General features: G+C 38.6%; 1 protein-coding gene across 2 annotated transcripts in view; it reads left to right on the top strand.

Moving 5' to 3' along the window:
* Nucleotides 1-17,659, top strand: part of ALG9 (ALG9 alpha-1,2-mannosyltransferase) — a 96,241-nt gene that overhangs the window by 22,373 nt on the left and 56,209 nt on the right. For both annotated transcript variants that reach the window (XM_079928104.1, XM_079928105.1), the window contains exons 9-13: nucleotides 5,140-5,262; nucleotides 7,969-8,123; nucleotides 10,515-10,644; nucleotides 11,631-11,778; nucleotides 12,937-13,066. In XM_079928104.1, the coding sequence (XP_079784230.1) occupies nucleotides 5,140-5,262; nucleotides 7,969-8,123; nucleotides 10,515-10,644; nucleotides 11,631-11,778; nucleotides 12,937-13,066 (686 nt within the window). The remainder of the gene's footprint in view (nucleotides 1-5,139; nucleotides 5,263-7,968; nucleotides 8,124-10,514; nucleotides 10,645-11,630; nucleotides 11,779-12,936; nucleotides 13,067-17,659) is intronic.

Here is a 17,659-nt window from a genome sequence, read left to right as displayed (position 1 = left end):
TATTATGTCCTAGAACTAGATACAAATTAAGAACAATAGAGGTGAAAGTAGTACTTTACCATTGTCAGCTAATTTTATTGTAATTGTTGAGTCCATTCAGTAAATATCAAAGACTTATATGCTGTACAGTTGTCAGACAGCCTGTTTTTTGTCATGGAAACTCTTTCACTTGTTTGGCACTTTTTGGCATCATTTTGACTATTTTCTAAGAGTCTCCTGCTTAAAGTGCTTTGTTAGCTATGGTAGGCACATAGTTGTTTTTTTTTTTTTTTAAAGAAGATGTTGGGGGTAGGAGTTTATTAATTAATTAATTTATTTTTGCTGTGTTGGGTCTTCGTTTCTGTGTGAGGGCTTTCTCTGGTTGTGGCAAGTGGGGGCCACTCTTCATCGCGGTGCGTGGGCCTCTCACTGTTGTGGCCTCTCTCGTTGCGGAGCACAGGCTCCAGACGCGCAGGCTCAGTAGTTGTGGCTCACGGGCCTAGTTGCTCCACGGCATGTGGGATCCTCCCAGACCAGGGCTCGAACCCGTGTCCCCTGCATTAGCAGGCAGATTCTCAACCACTGCGCCACCAGGGAAGCCCAGGCACATAGTTTTTTATCTGAAAATTTAAAATGCGTTGTGCTGATAGTTTTTGCATACATCTAGTGTTGTCTCTTACATATAAGAACATAATAAGCCTATAAATACTTCTTGAATGAATGGATAAATGACTTCAGCTAAAGAAACATTGAATCAATTGCTTTTGAGCATTTATCATGTGTCCCCATAGAATTTACTGTCTAATAAGGCTGCAGACACATGAATAGATAATTACAGTCCAATCTGTTATGTGCTACAGTGGAAAGATAGGGAATCAAAGGAGCAAGTTCATCTGGTAGTATCAGGAAAGACTTCTTAGAGGTAGTGATCTTTGAGCTGAGCCTGGAAGGAAGAGAAGGAGTTTGCCGGGTAGGCACCATGCGGGTGCATTGTAGAAAAATAGAATTTCAAGTGTAGGGACTGCTGAGACAAAAAGATTGAATATTGAGTTCTTTTTTAAAAACTTAAAGTAGTTTCACAGCATTAGCTGAATTTTAGGTAGGAACTACACAGGCATGAGCAAGATAATTTCAGTCTCTCCATTGTGATTGTAATAATGGTCCCCAACTTATGATGGTTCAACTTAGAATTTTTTTTTGACTTTATGATGGTGCGAAAGCAATACACGTTCAGTAGAAACCATACTTCGAATTTTGAACTTGGATCTTTTTCCAATAGGCAGTATGATATCTCTCGTGATGCTGGACAGTGGCAGCAAGCCATACCTCCCAGTCAGCCACTCCATCATGAGGGTGAACAATGGAAACTCATACAGCCATTCTTTACCAGCAACCATTCTGTTTTCACTTTCAGTACAGTAGTCCATAAATTACAGAAGACAGTCAACATTGTGTTATTAAATAGGCTTGGAGTTAGGTGATTTTGCCCAACTGTAGGCTAATGTAAGTGTTCTGAGCATGTTTGAGGTAGGCTAGGCTAAGCTGTGATGTTCGGTAGGTTAGGTGTATTAAATGCATTTTTGACTTACGATATTTTCAGTTTATGATGGGTTTATCAGGACTTAACTCCATCATAAGTCGAGGACGATCTGTAAATATTTATTCTCTCTGTTGTTTCTGGTTTTCAAAGGGACCTTTCTATACTTTCTTGGCCAGATAACATATATTAATGACACATTCCAGACCTGGGCTGACTCTTGACTTTTGAAGCCAGGGGAAAGAAATAGTTTTCACAACTATTACTTGGATGAGGTAAAGAATACTTGGCATTTAGGAAATTTAGAGTAGTGTAGACATAAAGTTGCAAAGTTGTAGGGGAAACATCTCTATAGGGTCAGAGATCAAGAGGTGAAATTTAGTGTTGCAAAAAGGAAAGTGACTGGGCTTGGCACTGATTTTGCCTCTTTCCCTTGTAACATTTCAAGTCCTCAGATGTTGAGGTTAAGTATTTTTGTGTGTGAGTGAAGAGCAGTGCTGCTGTCTGATGAGCAGGACACAGGCCCGGAGAAGGTGTGGGAGGACAGGTGTAAGAAATGCTCTCCCCTCAAAAATAACAGTGGGTCTGCTCAAGGATGCCACTTGGTGGCCTAGGATGTGATCCCTGCCTGTTTGTGTGTTTTATCAAATCTGTCAGCTCACAGGACAGGAGATTTCAGAAGGTAGGGGCTGGTGTCCTCTATCTAAAGGCCCACAGTTTTCCATTCCTGCAGCGGCAGAGGATGAAGCCCCAGAGGAGTCTTTTGGGGAGTGCTCAGGGTCACCTGCCAGCCACAGCTGTTCTAGAGCCTTCCCTCTTTTGTTAATCATTTCTGTTGAACCTTGGTGGCTTTTTCTTCTTGGTGGTGCAAATTTGACATTTATAAGGATGATTTACTATAATTTAGTTCCTAGAGTTCTATAAAATTGTAGGCCTATAAAAGATTCCAGATTCCATTCAATCTGTGGAACAATAAACATTATCCCCTCTTCTTTTAGCCTCTTGCAAAGCTCCCTTTAGCTCGTTTGAATGAAAGGAATTGAGGCACTTTCCATAAAGAGGGAGATAGGTGAGTCACTCCCTGCAAAGACCCTGCTTCCAGCTTCCTTTCACCTTTCATTTTGCACCAGTTAAATGCTTAGCTTCTCATTCCGACACATTTTTTTCTACATAGTTCAGCTTTGATATTTTCTGAGAGCAGCGCTGAATATCTCCCTGGAAAGAGATAAAAGTTTTTACTCTTTGAAGGCAGATGCCTCATCAAGTAGGGGAGGACACTGGCTAACAGAATTCACTATTTTTGTCCCCTTTTGCTCTTGTTTTTAAGACTGTTGTCAACTTGAACCTTCCCAAATCTTGACTTATCCCCCGATTTTTACCCCATCCTTCAGGGAAGTAACAGTCTTACGAAATGTTCACAGCCTAACTGTGAACTTGATCTATGAGCTCCTAACACATAAAAATAATTGAGTTTACCAACTTAATGCTTTTGGTTCCACATCTCAGAGTACAGTGTACCTTGGTAAAAAGATACCCCTAACAGGAGGGCATAGTAAGTTGTGGTAAAGACAAAAAGACTAAAGAGCTTTCCTGAAAAAAACGTATATTTGCAAAGATCAAAGAGAAAGAGGCTTTTTTCTTTTGATGTTTAGCACCTGTAGTAGATGATGTGGAAGGTGATCTCCTTTCCTCTAGTCACTCTGGTTTTTCTTCTCAGGGTCAGATTTCCAGAATTTTGTAAAGAAAAAGGTGGGTCAAGGTTGATAGCATTGCCACCACACTGGCAGTCAGGAGAGGATTGTGCAAAAACTTACTTCGCTGGAAACTGGATGTCTAAAGAACTCAGTTTAGGAAATGTGTTGTTAAATAGTAATAAAAATCCAGAGAAGACGTGTATTTCTGTTTTGAAAATAAAACCATCCATTAGTTTTCTATAACCCAAAAGGTTATTTGTAGAGAATACAAGATATAAATGTCTCTAATGAGCTTGGCCTGGGACAAAATCTCTGTTCCTGAACAGTCCCTATCATTGTATTTAGACAGGAAGGAGAGAGCTTTCCCAAAAGGTGACCCACGATTGAATTTGAGTCCTTCCCTAGGGTCCCCCTCTTCTTCTTCCTCCTCCCTTAGATGTTTCTAGCATTAAGGGTTTGGTTTCTAATCTTATTTTGCTGTGCAAGCTGCAAAAATGTCAGGCTTTTCTGCCTATTTCTCTGCCTTCTGATTACCCTTTTAAGCAATGCTGATTGCAGTAAATTGCTGTGGTGCAACGCGGGTGTCACAACACACAGTGATTAAAACCCGCATGTGTCATTCACTGCCTGATTGAAGTAATCACATGGAGGGGAAGAGCAGATGAAAAACCTGCTAAATGTGCAGAGGGGGGCTTTTTCTCATCATTTGGATTTAAGGATTTTGAGTTAAAGAATCAAAACTTATGTGAGTAAGGCTTGTGTTTTCAGTCATTTTGTTTCATTCTGAATCCCCAAAACTTCCGAGCAGGGTCTGGGTCTCTGAACATGGTTTTCCTAAGGAAAACAAGTTGTTGCTTTTTACGGAACACAGGGGACCTGTATACACACTATCAAATAGTGGTTGAGTGTATCAAGGGGAAGGATGCTAGAATGTAACTAGGAGAAACAGGTAGGAAGGAAATGGGAAAGGCCCTAATAACTCAGCCCTGCAAGACTGCAATCCACCACGCCCACCCTCCCCCAAACTCTGTGCCCCTACTTCACGTGCCAATTCAAAGTCCAGGTTGTCACCTGGGCTTCTGACTGACCAGCTGTAGATTAGTTGTCCCGCAACCCCCACCTCAGGTTCAATCAATTTGCCAGAGTGGCTCCCAGAACTCAGAGAAACATTTACTTGTGTTTACCAGTTTATTATAAAGGATACAAGCCAGGTGGAAGAGATGTGTAGGGCAGAGTGTTTGGGAAGATAACGTGGCACTGCCGTGCTCTCTGGGTGTGCCACAGCCCTGTGGGCTCCTCTGCCTGTTCACCAACCCAGAAGCTCTCTGAACACTGACTGTCCTTTTGGGTTTTTATGGAGGCCTCATTACATAAGTACCATTGCTTGAATCATTGGCCATTGTTGATGAAACCCTGTTGCCAGCCCCTCTCCCCTCGCCAGAGAAGGGGAGGACAGGACTGAAAGTTCCAACCCTCCAGTCACTCGACTGGTTCCCCTAGCAACTAGTCCTCATCCTTAGGTTACCTGGGGCTTTCCTGAAGCTCCCTCATTAACAGAACAAAAGACACCTTTATTCCTCTCACCACTTTGCAAATTACAAGGGTAATTTTAGGAGCTTTATACTAGGAATGGGGGTGAAGACCAAATAAATACTTCTAATTATAAATCATTGTGTCACCACTAAGCTATTTATGTTATTTGGTGGTTCTGAAAAGTATTAGTTCCGTTTGGGCTAGGTATAGTGGTCATGATAGAAAATACAGCTAAATATTTGAAACCTGATTTCTAAGAGGGGGGCGGCTTGTGGACTCTCATACACATGAGGCACTGGATCATCAACATTACTTGAACAAAAAACAGTATGAGTCAAGCTCATACTGGTATTGGAGGCATCCACTAATGATTTCTTATCTCGTTATCTCCCTCAGGTACAGAGCCCTGGTATTTCTATTTAATTAATGGATTTCTGAATTTCAATGTAGTCTTTGCTTTGGCTCTCCTGGTCTTACCACTGACTTCTCTTATGGAATACCTACTGCAGAGATTTCATGGTGAGTGGCATAACGGATGATAGACTTGGTGGGGCGTGGGAGGGAAGAGAAGTAACAATGGGTACCAAGAAGTGAAAAAGAATCTACTTACTTGATTCTCCATTTTCTTCCTATGGAAATGTTTGGTTTATTGCATTTTCCATTTGTGTTCGTAGATTATTTAACTTATGTTGTTAACCTGTGTGAAAGTTTGGTTAATAATTGCAAGTGAGGAGTCTGTATGATTTACAGAACCACCTGGAGAGGCAGAAACATTTATAAAATCTTGGGAGATAAGCCTATCTATACGAGTCTTCTGTTTTTTAAAGAACTGTGTGTTGGCATGCAAAATTGCTTAAGATAATCAATGCTAGAGGCAAACATTCTCTGGGAAATTCAACCAAAAATTTGAGAACTAAACCATATAGAGGTTCCCCCAAATTGGATGCTTGTTCTGATTCTGTATTGCACAGCCAGTGTTTTCTCAGGTTGTCATGGCTCTGGATATGTAGTGCCCATAGTTTCTTTTATGGAAGACAGATCTGAGCAGAAATGCATCTGAGCTTTGGAAGGAGATTTAACTTCAGACTTTTTAGTCTGATTTGGATGCCATATGATCCCTCAGTACCATTCCCCATTCTGCTTTTCTACTATTAATGGTTTATAAAGACTTCACTGTGTTCATAGAATATGAAAGCAGCCTTCAGAGTCACTTTTGTTTTGTTTTAGGACTTTCGTTGTAACATAACCGTGATGCCATTATCCTAACAAAATTAACAGTAATTTCTTAATATCATCTAATACCCAGGTAATGTTTAGATTCCTACATTGTCTGAAAAATAGCTTTTTATAGTTTTTATAGTTCTTTATAGTTTGTTTAAAGCAGGATCTAAACAAGAGTCATATAGTGAACTTGGTGTTATGTTTCATAAGCTTTTTTAGAGGTTCCCCCCTCACCTTTTTCCTCCTGGAGATTTCTAAAGAAACCAGGTCATTCATCTTGCATAGTGTCCCACATTTGGATTCAGCTGTTTGTCCCCTCGAGGTATTAATGTATTCCTCCATTCCTTGTATTTCTTAAGGATCATTTTTTCTTTTTTTTTTGAAAAGTAACTTTTTCCCTGACTATAAAAATATTTATGCTTGTGGAAAATTTGGAAATGCTTGTGATGTAAGTATAAAAACAGTAAAAATAAAATAAAAATAGTATATTAAGCTGTTCTCTAAAGTATGAATCCAATTTTGGTTTAAAAGTGTGTAATGTATCCACATGTCCACCTAGTAACTAGTCCCCATCCTTAGGTTACCTAGGGGCTTTCCTTTATACTTTTTAAAATACTTTTTTAGTACTTTTCTTCTGTTTTTTTCTTTATTTTTTTTTTGTATTTTATAATGGAAACAATCTTTTTCAAAAGAGGAAACATTAAGAAATAAAAATAATAAAAGAAAAAACGTAGAAAAATATAAAGAGGCAGGAAAGAAATTACCCATTATCTCATCATGTAGTACAACTGGTTATAATTTTGTACATTTTATAGAGGACATTTCAAAATTTTAGGCCATATTTTTAAAATGTATTCGTTAGCTTTTAAGATACAGAAGAGGAAGAGATTGTTTACTTATAGAAGACAGATTTTTTTCTTATGATGAAGAAAATTCCAACCTAAAATACCTCCTGGAAAGGTATAAGTCCTAAATTATAACCTAAAATCTCATGATAAAATCTTAGAGTGAAAAGTTTAAAAGATAAGGTTGTTATTGCAGTTCAAGAATTTTTATTCCTAAAGAGTTTCTGCAAAAGCACGGATAACTACGGAGCACAGTTAAACATTGCTTAGTTGGGCTTTGATGACAACCCTGATCTTTTTATCTAAATTTGCTCAGTGTAGACATAATGGACACCAGGGGGCGCTATCTATCTACCCTAGGCCAGTGATTCCTGCGCACTTCTTGTTGTCACTAGTATAAGCACAGCAGGGGATGCCTTCACTGTAGGTTGCAGGTTTATCACTCAGTGTTCATGTACCTAACCACAGGAACCTTCCAGTAGGTGCTTAGGTCTTAGTTTTCATTAAATTCCTTTAATTCTTTCTCATGCTTTTAAGTACACCTTGACTTTAATTTTGTGATACAGAGTGGATGGGTACTGCAGAACAGGAGAGAAAACTTGATCAGTAAACTTCCTTTAAGAGTGTTTTTATATTTGCTTTGAAACAAACTCTGTCATTTGTAGCTTGAGGAAAACCAGTGATGGGTTTGAGAATCCTACTTTTTTCCTTTTCTTTGATCTATAGCCATTTGGTGTATAAGTAAGATTAATGCAGTAAACAGAGCATAGGAATTAAAATACAAGAAATGAATTTATGTTATGCTTTTGGTTGATCTCAGGAACTTTTAGTCTTAGTGACAGGACTCATTAGGAAGAGAAATCTGTTTTTTCTTCATCCAGTGTAGAAATTATTAAGCTCTATTACGCATTCACCTGTCCTAGCTAAATCCAGTATTGTGCCTTCCTTTAAATGTTGGACCTCTTGGGAGGGCTAAGGAGTATATACCTCTTTCTACTTGACTCCTTTATTATATCAGAGAAAGTGTGAATACAAGAATTGAAACATTTTATTGGGTGCCCTAGGGTATACATCCCAGTTTGAGGTCAAGAGAACATTGAAACTAAACATGCTGTTTTGTTCTAACATGGTGAAAGGTGGATATTTTTCTGTCTTACAGTTCAGAATTTAGGCCACCCATATTGGCTTACCTTGGCTCCAATGTATATTTGGTTTATAATTTTCTTCATCCAGCCTCACAAAGAGGAGAGATTTCTTTTCCCTGTATATCCACTTGTATGTCTCTGTGGTGCTGTGGCCCTTTCTGCACTTCAGGTGAGTTTCAGGGAAATGTATATCTGCTTCATTCTGTTTCACTTTAAATCGTTCATAAAACTTATAGGCAAATTACAGAATGCTTCCACCTAAGATATTTTATCTGTACATTACACCTGATACAGATATTATAAAGCTTTATGTATTGATTGCTTAAATGTTGCTTTGACTCTTATTTGCTGATTACGTATTTGCAGTGTTAATTTGTGTGTTAATTTGTCTCTGTTGCCAATAAGAATCCAATTGCTATGAAAGGAATTTTTTTAAGTCACTGAATGGGCCTAGCACAGAACGGTGGAACCACAGCAGAGCTAATGGAATGTGTACTCTTCCACTACAAGACCTGAATGAAACTGGCTCAAGTGTTTGGGATTACATCAGGCAGTTAGCAATGTGGGACACTTTGTAATCCTGGCTTAAAAACCTGTCCAGGTCAATTCCCTGTCAGAACTAATCTTGAATATCTCTGTAATTATGGCTTCAGAAGCGCCAGACTCTTTTTTTTTTTTTAACCTCTGCTACCATTTGCAGTTAGCAGAAGAAGAATAATTAGGGTGATAGTTTTTTTCTAGTTTTTTTTCTTAACAGATTTATGTTAAGATATAATTCACAAACCATAGAATTTACCCATTTAAAGTGTATGATACAGTCTTTTTTAGGCTATTCACAGATCTATGTAAGCCTCACTGCAGTCAATTTTAGAACATTTTTATCACCTCAAAAACCCTGTACCCTTTAGCTGTCGTAACCCCCCTTCCATATCTCCTCAGCCATAAGCAACAGCTAATCAATCTACTTTGTATCTCTATAGATTTGCCTATTCTGGACATTTCATATAAATGAAATCATAAAATATGTGGTCTTTTGTGACTTCTTTCATTTAGCATAATGTTTTTATTTTTTAAAATAAATTTATTTTATTTATTTATTTTTGGCTGTGTTGGGTCTTCGTTGCTGTGCGTGGGCTTTCTCTAGCTGTGGCGAGCGGGGGGGCTACTCTCCGTTGCGGTGCCTGGGCTTCTCATTGCGGTGGCTTCTCTTGTTGCAGAGGACCAGCTCTAGGTGCGCGGGCTTCAGTAGTTGTGGCAGGCGAGCTCTAGAGTGCAGGCTCAGTAGTTGTGGTGCACCGGCTTAGTTGCTCTGCGGCATGTGGGATCTTGCTGGACCAGGGCTCGAATCCGTGTCCCCTGCATTGGCAGGCGGATTCTTAACCTCTGTGCCACCGGGAAGTCCTAGCATAATATTTTTAAAGCTCATCCATGTTAGGATGATAGTTTTAAAAAATAATTTTAATTATAAAAGTAACTGAACTTTATTGCAGATAATTTTTCTTTTACCACTTTCTAAATCAGTCCTACTACCCTAACAAAATCTCCTTCTAGCATTTTTGCCGATCATATAACAATCTATTTTGATTGTAACCTAAGGTTCATGTAACTTTACATCCCTTTTAATATAATTATAACATTCTCTATATTGCTATATCTGTACCCATCATTTTAATAGCAATATAATATTCTAAGGTGGATATAATATACAACATTATTATGTAATATACTGAATTGGTTATATATAATGATTAGATATAATTTATGTTAAAGTTTAGATTGCTCACTTATTTCAATATTATAAATAATGCTAGGGTAAATATCTTTGTTTAGGTATTTGGATTGTTTGCTTAGGAGAGATTCCAGAAAACATGAAAGGGATCCAAACATATTTATGGCACTTGTTATGTATTGCAAAATTGCTTTCCAAAAGTAGTTTCTAGTCTAGGAGGGAAAGAAGGGAGGACAGAAATCTCATGGGAAGGTGTTCAAAGGCTGCAGAACTCATGCAGGTGTGTATATTGTTAATGATATTCATCTAGTTTGTGAAGTAGTTTAGCAGATAATTAACAGAATTTTCCTAATATTCTATGTGAGGAATTCTTTTTTCTTTTTGTTTGGTCATGAGACATTTTGTTGTTGCTAAAAACTTAGATGAAAACTTGTTAGTAAGGAAAGTGAAGGTTAATAACTAGTTATATCAGAATAGATTGAGATACTTCATATATCAAAAAAACCTAGGAAAAGCATTTTTGTTTAAATATTTTTTAAAAATAAATTATTAGGACTTTAAGCATTAGGGAAGTATCCAAATGATTTTCCTGTGAAGCTAGTGAGATTTCATTCTTGGCAAGCCCTCTGGCTAGGCTGATCTACAGACAATTGAGCAGAATTTGCTTTAATGTGAGAATTTGGAGTGGGTACTTCACTGTTTGCTACTGCTCAGACCCTTGATAGAACCTCTTTTTCTGCTTTCTTCCTCTCAGTTATGATGATGTCTTGTGATTGTGTATATTTTGCAAGGTGTATCTTCTTTTTTCAATAACGTTTTCTTTCCTTCTAGAAATGTTACCACTTCGTGTTTCAGCGATACCGCCTGGAGCATTATACTGTGACATCGAATTGGCTGGCGTTGGGAACACTCTTCCTGTTTGGGCTCTTATCTTTTTCTCGCTCTGTGGCACTGTTCAGAGGTAGATGTACTGAGAATATCTTAACCTGTACTCACAAGGCACTATTCCTTGGTTTTGCTTGACCCATGATTGTTCGGGTTTTTTTGCTTTTTTTTTTTGTTTTTTTGCGGTACGCGGGCCTCTCACTGTTGTGGCCTCTCCCGTTGCGGAGCACAGGCTCCGGACACGCAGGCTCAGCGGCCATGGCTCACGGGCCCAGCCGCTCCGCAGCATGTGGGATCTTCCCGGACTGGGGCACGAACCTGCATCCCCTGCATCGGCAGGCGGACTCTCAACCACTGCGCCACCAGGGAAGTCCCCCATAATTGTTTAATACAATTCAGCTTAAGCTGCAGGGGGAGGACTTTTCTACAGGGAGAACCTATGGACTTCATATTAAGATTGGGGGCTTGGCCCCAATTGAGCCATGGCTGCTGAGCCTGTGCGTCCGGAGCCTGTGCTCCGCAACGGGAGAGGCCACAACAGTGAGAGGCCCGCATACCGCAAAAAAAAAAAAATAATAATAATAAGATTGGGATGTGACCTCTGTACCTTAGGATTGAAGAGAAGATTGAGAATGCCTTTTAGTGTGATTAACTATAAACGTCTTCTCTATTCCTACTAATTTTTTTTTTCCTTTTAAAGGATGAATTAAGGAAGCCTTAAACTTAGGATGCAAATTTGGGGCTCAAGTCCCATGATTATATTCTTTCTTATAATCATTATTTGGATCCAGAATATTGAAATGTGCTCAAAGAACGTGAAATTAAAAAGGTGGAAGGGTATAGAGAAGGGCAAGAAAGCAAATTATTTCTGGCAAAAATAGGGCCTCTGCTTTCATCATCTTCCTGACTGTAGAAGTGTTTTACACCGTAGAGTGGGCTTCCTGCTGGGGTTGCGGTGTACCTTTCACATGGATCACAGTGGGACATTAACACGCATTATAATTAAATGTCAGAATCTCATCTCCCTCATCTTTGGCTTTCACAAACCTTTCTCCCTTCCAGGGTATCATGGGCCCCTTGATTTGTATCCAGAATTTCACCGAATTGCCACAGACCCAACCATCCACACTGTCCCAGAAGGCCGACCTGTTAATGTCTGTGTAGGAAAAGAGTGGTATCGATTTCCCAGCAGCTTCCTTCTGCCCGATAAGTAAGTTGCCCTTTAATTCTCAGAGTTTTAAATCAAGGTGTAAAAATAGCAATCCTGTAGCAATGTTTTCTTAATTTTTCCTTCATTTTAGATTTTTCACAAGTTTTTGAATGATTTTCCATCTCAGAGAGCTGTGGGAACTGTGCTGGGCACCCATGGCCTGTGTTTGGTAGAATGAGTGCTGTGTCCGGTAATGCACCCTGCACTGCCCTTAACCACAGAGGTCTGGGGACGTCTGAAGACATTTTGGGCTCTGGGCTTCTGCTAGTGGCTCTTCCTAAGGATCCATGTTTAAATTTTTATAATGAACTGATATCCACTTTTAAAAGTGGTTTAGAGACTCTAGGTTTCTAGAGTGTTTTTAGAGAAGACATGTTTGTCGTCCGACAGCAGTGGACATTCTCTACCAATGTATGGACACTGGGAAAGCTGTGGCTAAGACCTTGGTACCACTTTCCTCGATGCTGTCTGTTGTTGGATGTGATAGCATAGGCTCTGAGTTCCCTTGTATTTGCTTCATTTGGACAGAGAAGAGCCCTATTTAGGGAAAAGGGAAGTCAGGTTAAGATGAGTCATGTTGCTCCATTTGGGGACTGGCTTCAGCAGCTTAGCTGGTGGTAGTATCTTTTGATTGATAAAGATCCTGTATCAGTCATTAATAATTAATTAAAACTTGTTTTTTAAGCGTTAACTTTAGCATTTGCCTTTTACATTTGAAATAGTTTCACAACCAAAGATACTTTTGAGGATTACTCAGGAACAAAGTACTTTTCCCACAGTGAGTTCTTACATTTCACTCTTTTCTCTACACACCTGATGAATTTGCTTTAATTTTGATAAGTCCCTCTGATTACAGATAATTGGCAATAAACTTTGATGTTTCTCTTTTGATGGTATGATCACTATTGCAGATTTCACTGCTAAGAGTTGGTGAAATGGGTTGAGAGACCTCTAGTTGAAAATTTCTCAACGATTTTGGACTGAATTGTGACCTCTGTCTCTATTCTCTCTGGTTGAGGTTTTAACAGAAACATTTTGTCTCCAAGTGAAATGTTTTTCACATGAAATTTTTTTTTTTTTTGCTTGTGTATTTCAAGTACATTTGGCAATGTGAGCCCCCTGTGTTTTTCTTATTTTCCTTATTTGTGTTTCTGACAGTTGGCAACTTCAGTTCATTCCATCAGAGTTCAGAGGCCAGTTACCAAAACCATTCGCAGAGGGACCACTGGCCACCCGGATTGTTCCTACTGACATGAATGACCAGAACCTAGAGGAGCCATCCAGATATGTAAGGGCATTATTCTCCTTTTACTACTTTGAAAAGAGTTCTACCCTTAAAATCTGTTGGCATACATAATAGAGCATTGATGAAATGGGACTTTTTTAGAAAGTGATTTCTTTAGGGTGAGGGATATAACGACTTTTGTTGAGAAAGGATGAACAGTATCATTTTTATTTTCAAATGACCTCCTTAATTTTCTATGTAAAATATACAATTCAACATATTTTCTAAACTGGGCTGGAAAATTTCCTATGTTTAATTCAAATCATCATCTTGAAACACATTCTGCAGCTCTTATCACTCCTTGGTCCATTAAAATGCTTCATGGGGAACTTTCAAGTTATAGGTGGACCTTTGACCTAATTATTAGTATACTCTGGTTTTAGCAAGTGGACAGTCAGTGAAGGCTGTTCTCACACTGAGTCCATGAAGCAATATCTGCCAGGGCCGTGCTCTTCTACCCACTCATCTTTACGCACTCGGAGATCCCATGTGGATTTTATTTCAGTTCCTTCGAAAGATGACACTTTTGTCATTTGATACCTGTAAAATCTTTGATTGTGGAAAAGGTGAGAGCAATAAAGATAATGTTCCTGGTTCCCAGAGACAGTAAAGGACTATTTTGTAGAATTATTAGAAAACACATTTTTTGGCAACCTATCTGTTAAGAAACATTTAACAATTTAAATGTCAAATACATTTCATTTAGATTTTCTTATGTCATATACTTTAAGTGAAATATCAGGACGTTCAGTTCTCTTCCAAAGCAAACCTGCAGCCACAGCTGGCTTTTTGTCTCCCGGATTGGGGCAGGTTATACTTCCACGGAGACCCTCAGGGTTTATGAGTGAGATTCTTACTGTGTGAACTTTCGCTTATAAGCTATGAAAATGGACATGATAAAATACAAACTTGGCTTGGCTCCCTGAGAAGGTGACACATGTATTCCACTAAGTGACTTATCCTGTAGCTTCCTTCTAACTTAAACCTCTGATTCCTGTAACAGTGACAATACCCCTGGGCAGTATGTTCTGTTGCTAGTCATTTTTATTTTAGCTGCAGATATTCTCCTGAGAGCAGGCTTTGATGTACAGGGGATCACTATGGGGACACTGGATAGTCAGAAGGGTAGGAGAATACACTGTGATAGGGGGAGGATATAATAAATTCAGAGTGTTGTTGTCACAGCTGTAATTTGGGAAGAGATAGTATAGGGTAGTAAAAAAAAAAAAAGAGCATGGACTTTGGAGTCAAGTAGGCCTGAATTCTAGTCCCAACTCTGTTGCCTACTTTGATGACATTGGGCAAATTAGTTAACATCTGTGTTTAATTAATTTCAGTTTTTGTCTGTGAAGTGGGAATAACCATACCTACTTTTGGAAGAAATAATAGGAGATTGGATATCATATCTCTCTGTCATATATAGCATAGTGTTTGGTACATAGTTTTTCCCACATATGTTCTTAATTTGATAATGGTGTATTTGATGGATTAATTTTATTGCTCCCCAACTTGATTTTTATTACAGTCTGTCCAGATTCAGTGTTGCTTTTTCAATCCCAGTGACTTTGCTTATCTTGGTGACAGTGCCTGGACTTCCCTTGTCTACCTTCTTATACTATCAAAAGTCTTTCTCTCTGAAGCCTTTCCCAACTATTAAAGTCCACAGTGGGCAGTGTCCTTCTTTAAATGCCTTAAATATTTATCTGTATAACTCATTTAGCCATTTAATTTTGTTGTCTTACGCTATTTAAATATTTCTGACGTGTATGTCATATTTTTCACTATCAGATTGTGAGTGCTATGGAGAGAATGACTGCACCTTATTTCTTTTGTATTCACCATAGTGGCTAGGATAGTGCTGTGTATCTAGTAGTTAGCCTATACATGCTTTCTGACTTGAGAGATGAATATTTGTCATTGTTGAGATAGTGATATTGAGAGAAAGCTGGCTATAAAATCTTCAGTGGCTTACAGGCACATGGAAAGATGCTCAGCATCACTAATTATTAGACAAATGCAAATCAAAACCACAGTGAGGTATCACCTCACACCGGTCAGAATGGCCATCATCAAAAAGTCTACAAATGGGACTTCCCTGGTGGCGCAGTAGTTAAGAATCTGCCTGCCAATGCAGGGGACACAGGTTCGAGTGCTGGCCCGGGAAGATCCCACATGCCGCGGAGCAACTAAGCCCGTGCACCACAACTACTGAGCCTGTGCTCTAGAGCCCGCAAGCCACAACTACTGAGCCTGCATGCCACAACTACTGAAGCCTGCACGCCTAGCGCCCATGCTCCGCAACAAGAGAAGCTACTGCAGTGAGAAGCCTGAGCACCTCAAGGAAGAGTAGCCACCACGTGCAGCAACGAAGACCTATGCAGTCTGAAAAAAAAAGTCTACAAATAATAAATGCTGGAGAGAGTGTGGAGAAAAGGGAATCCTCCTACACTGTTAGTGGGAATGTAAATTGGTGCAGCCACTATGGAAAACAGTATAAAGCTTCCTTAAAAAATTAAAAATAGACTTACCATATGATCCAGCAATCCCATTCCTGGGTATATATCCAGAAAACACAAAAACTCTAATATGAAAAGATACATGCACCCCAGTGTTCATAGCTGCACTATTTACAAATAGCCAAGATATGGAAACAAACCAGGTGCCCATCAACAGACAGTTGGCTTAAGGAAATGTGGCACACACACACACACACACACACACACACACACACACACACACATCCAAATATTGCCATTTGCAGCAACATGGATGCTTAGTGAAGTAAATCAGACAAATACTATATATCACTTATATGTAGAACCTTAAAAATAATACAGATGAATACAAAAACAGAAATAGACTCACAGACATAGAAAACAAACTTACAGTTACCAAAGAGGAAAGTGGGGGTGGGGAGGGACAAATTAGGAGTATGGGATTAACAGATACAAACTACTATATATAAATAAGCAACAAGAATTTACTGTGTAGCACAGAGAATTATATCCAATACCTGTAATAAACTACAATAGAATATAATCTACAAAGAAAAAATGGAATTACTGTGCTGTACACCTGAAACTAATAAAATATTGTAAATCACCTATACTTCAATTAAAAAAAAACTACAGTGGCCTGTTGTACATTTCTTAAGGTTTGGTCACAGGTTGTCTCTGGTTAGATCATATTTCCATGTTCTCCACTACCAGATACTGTTAAATTTAAGTGACTATATTAGCTTTACCCAAAAGGAGAAGATTTTCTAGAATACCTATAGGAGTCACCAAAATGCTGGCTGGTAAAATCAGGGACAAACAGGTCCTCTATGTGTTCTGAGTGTGTAGTGTCTGTCACTGTGCTCATACACCTTTCTCTCTGGATTTTCCTGCATGGTGGGGGAAGTGCCCTTCAAATCCAGTCCACTCACCTTTGACACTTTGGAAAGAGACACTTGATGGCTTACTGTGAATTCCACACAAACTATGATCAGGGATTAATTTCTTTCAGTTAACTGTTTAAAAAGGTATTTGTTTTTCTTTGATGATAAAAGTAATAAACACTTGTGTAAAATAATGAAAGCTATCAATAAAAAAAATCAGCTATAATCAAATTACCCCAATATTAAATCACTGTTACCATTTTGATGGTTTTTTCTTTCACTTTTTTCTCTTGCATTCATATATGTATACGTATGTAAATAAAAATCTCAATTATTTTGAAAAATAACATAGTTCTTTAAGAAACGGTGCCAGGATCAAGACTAGTGACCAAATAATTTTGGTCTCACATTTGGCCAAAATGTGAGAGCACATGTTGTTGTACGTTTATGTTTGTTACTTCTGGTATCAGCCCTGGTTTTAAGTATGGGTTCATTCAAAAAGGCAAAATAATTATGTTCTCTGTCTTTCCTGAGCATGCTAAATAGCAGCATTATTTTTATTTGCCCTTTGGCTCTGAGTGACAGGTTTTAGCCAACTCTTGGCTTCAATGCTAAATGATGTGGTCTGTCTCCTATTCCTAGTCTGAGTGGAAACTAAGAAACATGCATGACCTCCTGTATTTCCCTATGCTCTTTTACCTCTGAGTTTATCAAGAATTAGGAGTGAGTGTTTGTAAAGGCTCTTGATTTCTACTGTATTGTTATAACTATACTGCAGCAATAATATTTTTTCGCTGCATATTCTTTCATGATAGATACTGAGTAGCTATTGAATAGGTGGTATTATTCAATGGTACCTGCCAAGATTTTCTGCCAGAATCAAGGTCTGAATTTAGAAGGTACATTCAGTGTCTCCTCTTTACTTCTTGACAAATCCAAATATTTGTTCACTGTTTCAAGGTGAATGATAACCTTCTGTTTCCAAATCTGGTGTCTGATGTGGGAGCTGCTTAGTCAGTGGATGGAGTTTGGGGTAAAAAACACACGTTCAGGAGGGATCTTACAGATAAAGACTTTTCCCTGACTTTGACTTAATGCTTAAGCAGATTTTCAGGAAGCTTTTCCATCTGTTACCTTTGAAAAAATAAAACTGGTCATTGATTAATTTTTTTCCCAAATAGTAATATAGTCAGTTCTGCTTTAACGTGATATACAAT

The sequence above is a fragment of the Stenella coeruleoalba genome (genome assembly GCF_951394435.1).
Source record: "Stenella coeruleoalba genome assembly, chromosome: 8".
Lineage (NCBI taxonomy): Eukaryota > Metazoa > Chordata > Mammalia > Artiodactyla > Delphinidae > Stenella > Stenella coeruleoalba.
Note: the sequence above shows the minus strand (reverse complement) of the source record. Positions and strands in the feature narration are given on the sequence as shown.